This window comes from Pterocles gutturalis, unplaced genomic scaffold, assembly GCF_000699245.1.
Source record: "Pterocles gutturalis isolate BGI_N339 unplaced genomic scaffold, ASM69924v1 scaffold47766, whole genome shotgun sequence".
Lineage (NCBI taxonomy): Eukaryota > Metazoa > Chordata > Aves > Pterocliformes > Pteroclidae > Pterocles > Pterocles gutturalis.
The window spans coordinates 8,772-22,213 of NW_010104739.1; the positions used below are offsets into that span (position 1 = coordinate 8,772).

Below are 13,442 nucleotides of genomic sequence, written 5' to 3' on the forward strand. Positions count from 1 at the left end.
AGACCTGATGACCAAATGTTTATCCTCTCAAATGTGAAGTTTCCCACGGTTGGGAAGTGTCATTTTTAAATCTTTGAGCAAGAATTGTATATGCATTAATATAATTTCTTGTTGAGTTTCTTGTAACACTTGGAAACTGTTTGCTAGTTGGCTGGGTGGTTAGGCTTATGACGATAGAAGCTTTCAATAAAGGTATTAAAATATTGGCAAATGGCCTTGAATGCCTGTTAAAACATGTCTAAGCAAAAGCCTTGGTTGGCTTAATATATTTGGTGCGTTAGCAGTTAAGAGTTCTGGTGTCGTGGAACATGCTGGTTCCAGGAGCATAAGAAGATGGGATCCTGGACTAGGTGTAGCTTGGCTCAGCTCTTGCAAAATAACGAGGTTTGAATGTTCTTACTGTTTTTGCAGCTCTTTGGGTCCTAGTTTCTATGTCTCCCTGCAGCCATATTACCCCACTTTATGAAATTCTTCAAGTCAACTTGAGAATGGAGGTGTTGGAAATGTATGCTGTAGGCTGGGTGCTGTCTAAGCCATTAATAACGGCACGTGTTAATGGGCTAAACGTTTATCGGTGGGACTTGAAAGAGATGATTTGTTTCAGGCACTGTGTTGTATGAACTGGGCTCTTGGTCTTTTTGAGGGCAAACTGGTATGTTACAGGAGAGCTGGTCTCACAGCCTTGTGCTGCCAAGAGTCCGAGGTCTGGGTACAGCTGCTTCCTCCCCAGTTACACGGGCCTGTGCCAGCTTCATTGTTCATCAGAGGCTTGGCAGGAACAGCTCAGCTGGCTAAGCTAGCAGGAGATTACCGCTTCTTAACCAGGTTAGCTTTCACTGCTAGAGCTGAATAATTTCAGTGAAGGATCAAGAGTGGGCAGCCAAGGTACAGAAAGGGCTGGTGTGGATCAGTCTGAACTGTGCTGAATGGCAGCCTCCACATCGTCCTTACACAGGGTACATGTGTTTATATTTCAGATTACTGTTGAATTTTTTTCTCTCTAAATAGACAAAATATGTTTAAAATGTAATGAGATCCTTTGAGAGAGAGCACTAAACATAGAGATGTTGTTGCATTATCTGCTCTTTGGAACTGTGCTTTGTTTGAAAGGCAAATTTATCAGGAATGATTATTTTTCAAGAGGGCTGCTGGGATTAAGGTCACTCATCAATTGCACATACTTAAAAGCACCTGACAATTTTTAAAACTTAAAAGGCATTCTAGATAATTTTCTTTATAAAAAATATTTGAGCTGGGTTTGAGTTTCCTAGTGCTGTTATTTAATGCTAATTTCTGCTCTTTAAGCACAAGCATTCTTGGAGATGTGAGTTTATACAAGGGCACGGCTGCATACACTAGTGGAGGACTGGACTTTAGAGCATCTTTGTGAGATAGCACTGCTCGCCCAGAGATGAGTCTAGACATAGCTTCCAGAGCCAGAGTAGCTAGTGATGTCTGGGAGCAGTTTATATTTCTGGGAGATTACAGTTTCTTTCCTCCAGCCTCTAACAGGCCTGTTTGGCTGCTGTGGACATTGTGGATGCTTTCATGTTTTGGATCTGTGTTCCAGGGTCTACTTAAATACTTATTTTGATTGAAAGAATATAGCTGGGAGACCCATGGAAAGGTGATCTTTCTAATGAAAGGCTCCTGCTCTTCAGAACTTAAAAACATCTAAGGAGAAAGGACCACCAAGATTGTGACAGGCAGTCTGCTGCCTTCACAGGCTTTCATGTTATAGATACCTACTTCAAAAGACTTCATGTGTATTTATTCTACATATGTATGGGACAGAAAACATTTCCTAATAACCAGCAAAATTTATAATCTATAGTAAAAGATCAGAAGCTGCCTCTACAATATAACACAGGAAAGCATGAATGTTTCACTTTGTGATCAACGTACTTGGATTACTTAAAGTTCAGCTGCTTTGTCAGCTGGTTGTGCTGTTAAGAGCTTTGATGCACGCTGATGGTGTGCTCTACAACAGAAGGATGAAAATTGTGGCCTTTGCTTAGACCTAAATTTGGACCTAATGAAAAAGGTGCAGATTGACATGAAGAGAAGTTGAAATGCAGACCATTATTTTGTCTGGATCAGATTATCTCCTGGAAATGTGATTTAAACAATCTATAGTAAAATAATATGTAATGTAGGTAATTGCATCTCTCTTTTCTTTCCTTTTCAGGTGGCTATGGTAGAAGTTCAGCTAGATGCAGAACATGACTACCCTCCAGGTCTCCTGATAGCCTTCAGTGCCTGTACTACTGTCCTTGTTGCTGTTCACCTTTTTGCCCTCATGATAAGTACCTGCATTCTTCCCAATATAGAAGCTGTTAGCAATGTGCATAATCTCAACTCTGTCAAGGAATCTCCTCATGACCGCATGCATCGGCACATTGAGCTTGCTTGGGCATTTTCTACTGTCATTGGGACTTTGCTCTTTCTTGCAGAGGTGGTGTTACTGTGTTGGGTGAAGTTTCTTCCTTTAAAGAAGAAAACGGATAATCCACTCCAGAGCAACAGTTCAACCATCACATCAGGACAGGCAGCAGCCATTGCATCAACGTCTATTATGGTTCCCTTTGGATTGATTTTCATTGTGTTTGCAGTTCACTTCTACAGGTCACTGGTCAGCCATAAAACAGACAGGCAATTTCAAGAACTCAATGAACTTGCTGAATTTGCTCGGCTCCAGGATCAGCTGGATCACAGAGGTGATACGATCTCCTCAGCTGTCACTCATTTTGCATAAACCTGCACTTCAAGAAAATAAACCCACTATTCTGCTCCTGCCTTGTTACGTTGACTCCCCTGTGGATGAACTGGTCAAACTGTTGATTGCCATTTAAGAGATGTTGTTCTAACCCTTTAGAGAAAAAAAAAATATTGAGCTTCTCAAAATTTTGGCTGACATCTGAAGGAATGGATGGTGGGGTATGCTTGCACTGCACGTGCATCCCTCTTCTTGTCAACACTGTCTAGATCGCTTCTTGTTACTGCTGAATGGTGGCTGCATAAATACATGGCAAATAACATTGTAAATGTGGGTATTTGTTAGGGATGGATAGAGCAGCTCTCTTCTGCTCTCCTTAGTTGATGTTGGCATTTCCTAGAAGATACTGTTTGTCCGATCCATATTGCATGGCATGATACAAATTACTTGGGATATGCAGCAATTAGCACTTGGTTTCAGTGCTAGCGCTGTTCTCTCTAGAAAGCCTGACAGATGGTAGAAGTGAAAGCTTTCCCACCACTTTCCCCACTATGTTTTGCTGCCAACTAATTATTACTTTACTGATTTCTCCAGCACCTTTTTCCTGTGGCAGTAACACATTTTATAATTCTCTAAACACCCATGACTAGTCTTACTGCGATGTGGTATGGCCACATGAGTAGGAATGACTCTACTCTTCTTTGGAAGAAAATAAAAGCAATAACTGTTTTAAAGTTCTCATGAGCTGGCACATATTATCTGGAGAGATAAATTTGCCTGTTTCCCATTTAGGAATATTTATTTAAAAAGAAGGAACTATGTGTAAATTATCACTGGATAATTTTTTTGCTTGAAAATCAGAGCCATTGCTGTGTTTTTTTTCCAAGACAAAGTAGTAATTATTTTGTACTTTTTTGTATTAAAAAAAAAATTTTTAATAAATCCTCAGATAAAAGCAGCAAAAGGTGCTTTCTCTGCATTGGATTCCCAAGTAATTAGCTATGCCTTAGTCTTCCTTGCTGAAGTGTTGTATTTAATAACTTGTTATAAATTTTTTTTGCTTCCAAATGATCTGGAAGACTATTTTTCTCTATGTAGATTTATTTATGACAGTAGATCATTTGTAATTACTATTGCTGCTTACTTTCAGACACAGATGTCTGTGACAGCGAGGCTACTGTGTCAGTTTTTTATTTCCTCTTTAAGTAAAAACTTCCATTTGGTCTCTTAGATAAGAGGCTTGTCCGAGAAAGATTGCAGCAGTTGTCCTGGGCTGCTTCAGTAATTCCAGCTATGTCTAGAAGTGGAATTTTTTGGAATGCATCCTGCTGTGGAGCAGCTTCAGGCTTTAATGGGTAAAAGCTGGTTTTTGAACACAATGTGAGACAGGTTTCAAGTCTAATAGAACAAAACTTGACCTCCCTACCGTAGCTAACACTGTGGAATAGAAACCTGGGATTTTGAAATGAGACAGGAGTGAATGTGACAATACAGTGGAGCCATATCTGACTGAGCCTGGGCTGAACGTGGTCTCTTGCACTCAAACTCCATCTCAGGTTATCCTGACATATTTGCAAACTGTAGGATGTGTCTACAGAGTTAGGGTGGCAGAGTGTGTTTACTACTGAAGCAGGCTCATAGAGCAAATGGGACTGATTTCTCATGTCAGCACCCCCGCAGTGGAAAGTGTTGACAAGGTTACCCAGGATGTGTTTGTATTCTGAAAAATAACCATTAAAAAACTGCTGGGCTTTTTTTTTCGGCAGCATTCTTGGTTCACAAGCACAAAACCAGCTTTCCACTTTCTGTTTTCACAAGTCCTTCTGGCATAAAGAGGCCAAACGGGATTTTCTTTAGCTCTGCCATTACATTATGCTTCACATATATTCTGTTACTGCTGTAAATCTGCTGATGGTGAGAATTGTGACTACAGTCCCACAGGTGTTCATTCATAGAGCACTGGAAGGATTATGTTACTAAAGGCATTAATGAAGCAGCATTCCAAAACAAAATCTTGGTGGTAGGCACAGAATGTATTTTCCCATCCTTTACTGGAATATCAGTCCTGTCTTGGGGGAAAAGACTCTTAAAAAGCCTAACTGAAGGAAGAAAACCTGACTCAATGTTCACACTAGAGCAAATGGTTGAAAGGGTGTTGTCAGGCTTAAAAAATACGTTTCTGTACGTAAATTGTGTAATTAAAAGTTACAATGTTATTTGGAATGGAAGTCCAGAAAAAATATTTTCCACGTTTATTTTGTAAAATTATCTGCTGTCCTGGATAAGTAGCTGAATTGCTCTTTATGTTGTGGATCTTTTATGAAGTGACAGAAGTGTGGGGTTTTTTGTTTTAAGAAATACAGAATTAGAAGCTAGTGGAACAATCTTATTTTTAACTTTCTCAAGCTGGTAGGTTCTGAGCTAATGGCGCTGTTATTACAGCTGCTTTTCTGACTGTTTTCTGCACTTTAAGCCATGATATTGAGTATGTTTCTCATTTTCCAGTTGTGGAAATGGTCATGAAAGTTACACCTCGGGCACAGTGGTAACTGTGTGTCAGAGGCAGTAACAAGACCCAAACACATGGATCTAAATGTTAAGAGTGCACTTAGAATTTGTTTTAACCCTTATTTATACTAATGGTATTATGCATTTACCTCAAGCATTTTAAACATTGGTTACTGTATATCACTTATTTAGATATAAAGTACTTTAAACAATGAAATAAAATCTACTCAATTGTTGATGATTGTTTGTTACCTAGATGACTAAAATGTGCTTATTTTCTTTCTGTCCCTTACCTCTTCAGCTGTATTGTGCTAATCCTCACTGTGTTTTTCTGAGGATCTGTTAGATGTGTTCAGTCATAATAATAATTTTTCCAGTTCACACAGGCAGATATAAAGAATATAACATAGCTGACATGCTTTTCCTCCTGTCAGCACTGCTTAAATCTTGGGACTAAGCATGCTGTATTGTTGTTATTCTCTCCAAGTACTTAAATAGAAAAGCAGGTTATCTTTCAGCGAAGAAAACGTGAAGACTTGAGGGACCAAATGGACTGTAAACCAGAGGTGATACTGGGAAGCATGGTATTAAATCAGGTGAATGAATGACCTGCTCTCCCAGTTTGTTTTTCCCCAGCCAGCTGCAGTGCCACCTTCCTTTGGTCTTGTGGGTGACACTAAGCCGATCAGAAGCGCCACAGCTCTGCGTGGCCCTTGCATGGGGTAGAAATGGAGCAGCCGGTGCAGTGCCATGGAGTGCTGAGGGTCCAGCGTGTGGGCTGGCCAAGGAGCAGAGCTGGGGTGAGATCTGGTGCTCTGCAGTCCCGTGGGGTCAGGGAGGAAAACCAGTGTCATGTTACAGAAAATGCACAGAGAGAGCAAGTAAAGTTGTGTTAATAAAAATATTAATTGAAACATGATCTGTTACAGCTTCAAAAGCTATCTTGCTTCACAGGTATATATTGGGCTAAGTTCGGGGGGAGTGGGAGGGAACAATTATTTGACTGCACTTCTTGCTTTTGTAGCATATAATGGAAACCCTGCTTCATCTGTAAGGCACTGTGAACGACCTTGCAAGCAACAGGAGTGCAATTTCTTTAGAGGAGGAATAAGCCAGAGGAACTGGGCAAGTAGTCGCTGTGCCACTCCTCCAGCATTTTGTTGGTTGTGGGTTTTCTCTTTTTCTTTTTTTTTCTTTCTTTCCAAAATAACGGGGGATGGGTGAAGGTTTCTGAGCAAAGCCACCTGCAGAGTGAAGCCTACCTGGGCAGCCTTGAGGGAAAAGCGAGGAAGACCATGACATGATACACCCCTGTGGATTTGAGACACGAATAAGTAATCCAGGATTGTGTCCTTATCTTTTTTTTTTTTTTCTTCAGCATCCAGTTATTAATTCTGGCTGTCATCAAACATCGCCTGGGCCTCTGCTAAAACACCATCTGGATCAGCTAGTTCAATCTAAATAAAAAGAATACAAATCAGTTATGCAGTGTAATTGAAGAAGCTTAAGGTTTATTAGATATTGATTACTCGAGCATTAACGGAGAGTCTCCTGTGTATCAGGACTTCTAGTTTATATTGCAGCCTTTCTGCTGCTGTTTTAGAAACACTGCTATGCTTTCCTAATTTTATTAGCATCTTGAAAATTACTTAATCTCCTTGAAATAGTGTGGAGTGGACTAATTTTCCTTTAACAAAAACACATTATTGGACAAAACTGGCTTTGATTTCTGGCCTGTTGGGTCTTGCCTGTTGTTTCAAAAGGTGAGCAATTGCAGTCACCCAAGTGAGCATCATCAGGTCATATGAAAGCGGAGGCTGGGGTCATGCATCCTGCATGCAGCCAGCTGCAGATTCTTGAAAGGGAGGTGCCCAAGCCCTGCCAGGAACTCCTCATCTCACTCTGACCTGCTTTATATCCGGATGCTTTCTGGGGGTTCATGTGTGTGTGACGTTCTCCCAGGTAAAGACATCCAGTCTCTATTTATTTTGTTACGCTTTTTGAAGCCTTGGCTTCTATAATTGCAACAGCAAATATCCTTGTCTCTACAGTTCCGTCTCTCTAATGCTTTCTCATACTGATCATCTTCCTTGCAGACCTTGAAAGGAGGGTAACTTCTGAGGATAGCCCTATAGAGCAAGAGCTTGATGCCATGTTAATACACATATTAAAAACTCTGGCTTGCTGCTCACTGTCAGCAAACCAAGCTGGCTGGTAGGAATCGTTAAAGTGTATAAAGAGACTGAGCAAGTTTATTAACTTCCAGCAGTGTGTACAAGCAGCTATTTGTTTTGTAGCCCGTGTTTCTCTGCATGGAAAAAAGATTCAAATTCTGCCTTGATGCAACCCCATCATCTATGTATTGGATTCCTTCAGAGCCTGGGACAATTGCTCTCTAGTTTCCAGCCATTTTCTGTCCAGTGCATCCCCACCGTTTATTCCTTTCACCTACTAACAAAGGTGCCCCATGAGGCTTCTCCCATGCAGAAGCTCAATCCTTCCTCACTGTTATTAGCCAAACCAAAGCTGACTATTTGGTCCATCTCTGGTTTTCGGAGTTTCTAACGCTGACCCTGAATCTACTGTCTCCAACAGCTGCTTGCAACAGTAATTTGGCAAAAGGTTTATGAAAATCTGAAGTCAATTTTTCTCCTTTTATCTGTTACTTGCTTCATATTCTGAGATCAATAAATCTCTTCAGATGGAATGTGCAATAACAGCAGTGAAAGTTGATGCTTTCTTTTTGCTCATAGAGCAGAAGAAAACTGGGTCATAACTTGGTCCACAGGGAGTTAAACAGCCAGGCTTGAACATCCTGCCTTAGAGAAATGTCAGTTCACCCCAGGGAGGCTGGGCTGGGTTGTTGGAAGAGGCTGTTCTCGGCTGACCTTTGACAAACCTTGCAAAGTAAATATTTTTAGCTACAGAAGTACTGCTCCTTTCACTGTTTTTGCAAAATCAAGATTGTTTTTCCCTGGTGAGTGTTTGGTGTTTATTCTGTGCTGCCGTGGGTGTGCCTAGTACTTACAGGATTAACTGGCTTCTCAAAAATGCCTGTGCTCAACAGGCCCTTGCTGTAGAAACCAGATTTGAAAAAATAAGGGAACCAAAGAGGTAGCAGCTGTAAGCTTCGGTAGCTGTGTGGGCCCAGTATCATTTGCAACCACCTTGTCCCTGGAGCAGAGGAGGAAGGTAGGTAGCTTCACCGGGCATGGGGCGGTGCTGGTCCCTGTGTTACTGGGGTAAAGCAGTGCCGTGGTTATCCAGGGTGGTTCTGCTCAGCTCTAAGCAAAGAGGAGCTTCACCACCCATATGAAACACCCATTGTGTTTCACGTGTGGCTGAGATTTGAGCTGAGACACTTGGCCAGCTGTGTCACTTGGAGCCACATCTGTTTCCTACTGATCCCTGGTACTTGTCCTCCTCTGAGGTTATTGAGCAGAGGACATGCTCTCCCATCCTCCGGCTCCCACGCCGAAGTGATGTGCAAGGACCCAGGAGCTGCCAGGCGTTGGGAGGGGACGGGGATTGGCTCTTCCTCTGCAGCCTGTGTGAGCCTTAAGGGAAAAGGGGAACGGAGGATGTTGGCTCTCAGACACCCATCTGCCCGCCCTGGGAAAGCTACATGCACCCCTCTGCCCATGGGGCTGCTGGCCACCAGTGAGCTCCTGACTCGGGGTGCCTGGGTAAAGGAACTAGCTGACATTAGCACTGCAGCTGCTCGGGTTTCACTAAGACCTAGTCAGCTTCAGCAGTTTGGCTTGGCAAAATCATTTGGTTTTGACGCAAATCCCACTATTGTTTCTGCCTCTATTGTCCCCGTTTCCTTTGTGCTGCTTCAGGTCTCTAAGGAGTTTCGGTGCAGGAGAAACACATTTTTTCAGATGTGCAGGTGATTAGGAGGCTCCAGCAGTGGCTTTGCGCAGGTCACTCAGTGCTGGATGGGTCATTTGTCCCTGCGGGGCTGTTTAGGACACTGCTGGCCAAAAGACTCTGAGCAGACGCCCCATGAGCCTGAAGCCCATCAGAGTAATCACTTGAAGAGTGAAATGCTACCTGGAGAGCTGCCCCAAGCACTGATGAATGCAAATATCACCAGCAAAAATGAAATTTCTAAGTAATTACCTTTGGGATTGGATATTGAGTAGGGGCAGGAGCTTCGTCTCTGCCGAAGTCAATCAGCATTCCACATTTTGGTATATCTGCTGCCCAGATACCTTCAAACAACTGTCCTTTATCCAAGTAGAAAAATTTCCCTGGGCCATGCTTCATTCCATCTTTCCAACCTCCTTCATACCGATTTTCATTTGCTGCAATTAAATACATGAACAGACCGTGAAATGTGCACCATTTCACCAAGGGGCTGCAAACAAAACAAATGAACACACCAAACCGACAGAAGAGGAAATCATCTGTTTGTTCTAGTAATTTCGGGGGCCCTGCAGCATAGTGTGTTGTTCTCCTTTCCCGGTGTTCCACTTGCTGTGCCGCAGAGGAAGAAAAGGCTGTGGAAGACACCCACACTTGCCCACTTGGAACCAGAAATGCGTTCACCTGCTTTGCTCTTCTCCTGGTGATAAACTTTTTTTTTGCTGATACATGGAGCGAGTGAGCTCAGGGTAAGACTAGTTGCTGAGTCACTCTTCACAGCATGAAAAATTGTAAGACACAAGTTTCAGATTTGTCACTGCAACAAATCACACAGGATCTCTGGCTTGAAGAGGTTTGCTTGTCTGGGCAAGGAACAGCAGCACTATCTGATCATTGTCCAGACAAAATAACGTTGATTTCAAATAATACTTGCAGTTATGTTTTTTCTCAATGAATTACAGGGCCGGAATTGCTGTGAGTGTCTGAACAGTTCAGGCAATCAGTTACAGACTGTTTTTCCAGCTGTACTGCATCTCTCGGCATTTTTCTGCAAGTTGAGAGAGGTTTTTTGGGCTCTGTACTGCTATCCAGGAATCTGTCCATCACCAACAGGGAAATCAGAGCTGCAAAAGGAAGAGAGCAGCCTGGTCCAGGGATGCTGATTGAGCACTGATCATACCCACATGATGTTGGGGCTGGGATACACCCAGGCCGCCCTGCTCTCACTAGGAGAGTCCTCTGCTGTCCCCTTTTCCCAGATACAGTGTTTCTAAGCCAAAAACCACAGGGATTTCTAACCAAGTTACTTAGTGGAAATATCTTTGGGTCTCAGCTGAACTCTGCCATTCTTCATAGCAAGAGGTGGCCGAAGTACCAGGGCATCCATCACGGTGCCGCAGAGGGAGCTGGGGACTGCCAGAACACTGTAAGGCAAGAGGGAAAAACCAAAAATCCTTCTGGGGAACGTGGCTGCTGGGCTCTTCAGGCAGGGTCTGGTTTACAGGCTGGAGCCATGGCGGTGGTCATCTTCAGCTTGCACCTGGTGGTGTGCACCACCGACCTGCCCTGCCCGCTGGTGGGAGCAGTTCAGCTTCTGCTCCCCAGCCACCGATAACTCAGAAACCTCCAAAACCACAGACCCAGCTGTGATGGAGGGGCCATCGAATGCCTGGCTGCACTGCAGCACTCGGCTGCTCCCATCCGTTCTCTTCCCAGAGCATCAGAGATGCTGCGCCGCTCACGACAGAGATCTCTGTGGACTTGCAGTGCTCCAGTTTAAAAGCCATTTGGCAACAGGCTGTAGCAGAGGCAGCAAATCAGTGCGGTGCTCCCAGCCAAGCTCACCCTCGCTGGGCACGCTGCCACTACAAGCAATTTAATCTTGAGCTGCAGCTCATCGTGACCTCCACTGAAGAACTCTTTCTTTCACCATCGCAAAGCTGCCGGCACGTGGGCACACTTCCAGCGGCTGAGCTGAATACATTAAGCTTGTGGGTATGAAATAATTGCTCTGGCTAATTTTAACCAAAAGGAATCCAGCTCACAATCGGTTGCAGGGTACGCTGGAGGCAACCGGGCTCTGAAACGGTGCATCAACCACGGCTCAGCCCCGAGGGGTCATCAGTTTATAATGCTGAGGGTGACTGTGACAGGAGCGAAGCAGATCAGTGGAAGGAGTTGCCCCTGGAAGCAGGTGCTGATTTCATCTGGACTAGCCATTGGTCCAAAGTGACTACAGTCAGCAGAGAGAGTGCAGAGAGAGTGCAGTCGTGCATGTGATGTGCAGTGAAGGTCATGCTTGTTCCTCCCAGCTGCTTTGCTTAGCTAATTACTAGCCTTGAGATCACTTTCAAGTAAAAAAATAGACTAGATGAATAATAATATGGTGATAATATTTCTTCAAATGTTCCTGGAATGCAGTGCCTTGTACTGCAAAGAATTTAGATTCTTGGCTTTGGGGAAATACGTGTAAAACTCCAAGCAAAATAAGGGGAAAAAAATCCAAATTTCTATTTTTATGATCAGATTGCCCCTAACATTCCCAATCTGTAATATGCTCAGTGGTATTGTTGGGAAGGGATTACTAATGAAACCCCTGTGTTCACTGAACACGAGCTAGTGTCGGAAGTAAGAGAGAGGATGGAGTGAACTCCAAAAGAAAACTTATCTTTTTTTTTTTTTTTTTTCCTGTGCTGGAAACTGGACTCCTTTTTGGTATGCAGCAGTTAGAAAATATGTCTGGCAAAGCGCCTGGCTTGAAAAGAGGGACTTGCTCTTCCCTGACTCAACAGTGTATTATCTCTAACCCCAACCATCCCAGTCATTTAAATGTAAATCACAGCAAAAATAAGCTTTCACGTGTGTGGGCTTGAGCAGTGCAACGCTGTCCTTTGCACGGCCTGTGCTGCCTCCAGACCCAAACCAGGAGGGGAGGGATGACACAGGGGACAGGCAGACACCGGGGGTGAGGATGGTCGGTACTTACGCAGCCGCAGCATTCCCTGCCCGCCAGGCCGGTCCTCCAGCCACTGGCCCTCGTAGATGGATCCGTCCTGGTAGTACATCCGTCCCCAGCCGCTCCGCAGCCCACCGTTCCACTCGCCCTCGTAGCGCTCCCCACTGGGGTAAAATGTCTCCCCATAGCCCTGGAGAGCAGCACAGAGATGGCTGGTTAGGAGCCTGTGTACTGGAAGGAGTCAGCGTTCAATTTTGGGACATTACTTTCTTGATACACTCCTGCTTTGCTTATTACTCTTAACACAGGGCTGCTGGTGGCTGTCATGTGCTGAACAAAATGAGAGGTGATGGAACGCGATATGTTTTGGCAAATTATTTTATTCACATTTCAGGTTTGTATCTCGGTGTTATTTTGGCATGATTGCTGCTAATATTTTGCTAAAAGTGGGTTTTACTAGTCTATAAACCTGCCCGGGGATATGCAGCATAAAAACAACCTGTCTCTCAACGTGGGGATTTTATGCCTTTCAACCCTGACAGTGCTTCCTACAGCCCAGTGTGTCCCAGGCTGGGAAAATCCTTCCCTTGCCCTTGGGCAGACTGAAGGTCTCCAAATGATACTGACCATGGAAACGGTTTTGCCTTCTCCTCCATCCATACTCCAAAGAAGTAATGTCCTAAACAGCCCCTACCTTGCTTCCTTCCTCCTTCACATGAAACTAAAGCCAGCCCTGAAGGCTGCCTGCAGTGAGACCAGCAGCACAGTCAGTGACGCCACACGTTCCTCCCTGCAGCCAGGCGCTGGGCCAGGCTCCCAGGGACACCGGTGTCACCCCAGCAGGGCAGGCGAGCTCTGACATTGAATCCTCTCCACTCTTTGCTTTCCCTCCTCAGACTTGATGCCACTGGTAGGTTTGGTTGGTGAACTTCTGAATTCAGACCCCTGGGTGTGTGCACATTGGGAGGTGTTTGTCTTATCTGTGTGTTTGCCGTTAGGAGAAGTCCAGAGGTACCCCCTAAACCAGGGAGTGATACCAGTAAGAAATATTTGCATATTACTAATGAGTCTTCCCATAGGGAATAAAGCATTAATTTATGTCTGAACAACAAATACAATCAATTTTGGAAATAACTGATTTTTCCGTGCATGAATTTTATTAAACTGCATGGATGTAAAAGGGAGGTTTCTGTAGAAGAAAAAAACAACCCTAGTGATATTTGGATGTCATTATAAATCTTTTACTAAAGCTCAATCATCCAAAGTATATCCTCAAAGAACGGGAGGGGAAGCTCCCTCCAAGAGACTGGAGCCACAGAGCTGCACGCCAATTAGAGGCGTATGAGGCTATTAATTTAATTTAAGAGCACAGAATCACAGAATCACAGAATC

At 43.9% G+C, this 13,442-nt stretch overlaps 2 protein-coding genes across 2 annotated transcripts; one reads left to right on the forward strand and one right to left on the reverse strand.

The window, feature by feature from the left end:
* The first annotated feature begins 2,192 nt into the window (after positions 1 to 2,192).
* Positions 2,193 to 2,797, forward strand: ORAI1 (ORAI calcium release-activated calcium modulator 1). Its single transcript, XM_010087142.1, has one exon. It carries the CDS (start codon positions 2,195 to 2,197, stop codon positions 2,753 to 2,755), a length of 561 nt encoding a protein of 186 aa, XP_010085444.1. The 5' UTR covers positions 2,193 to 2,194; the 3' UTR covers positions 2,756 to 2,797.
* A 3,815-nt stretch (positions 2,798 to 6,612) lies between these two features.
* MORN3 (MORN repeat containing 3) lies at positions 6,613 to 12,240 on the reverse strand (the record flags this gene model as incomplete). The annotated part of the gene is made up of 3 exons (XM_010087143.1): positions 6,613 to 6,681; positions 9,350 to 9,534; positions 12,081 to 12,240. Coding segments are annotated over 3 exons (414 nt in total), but the record flags the coding sequence as incomplete, so codon positions are not given.
* Between the last annotated feature and the right edge of the window lie 1,202 nt (positions 12,241 to 13,442).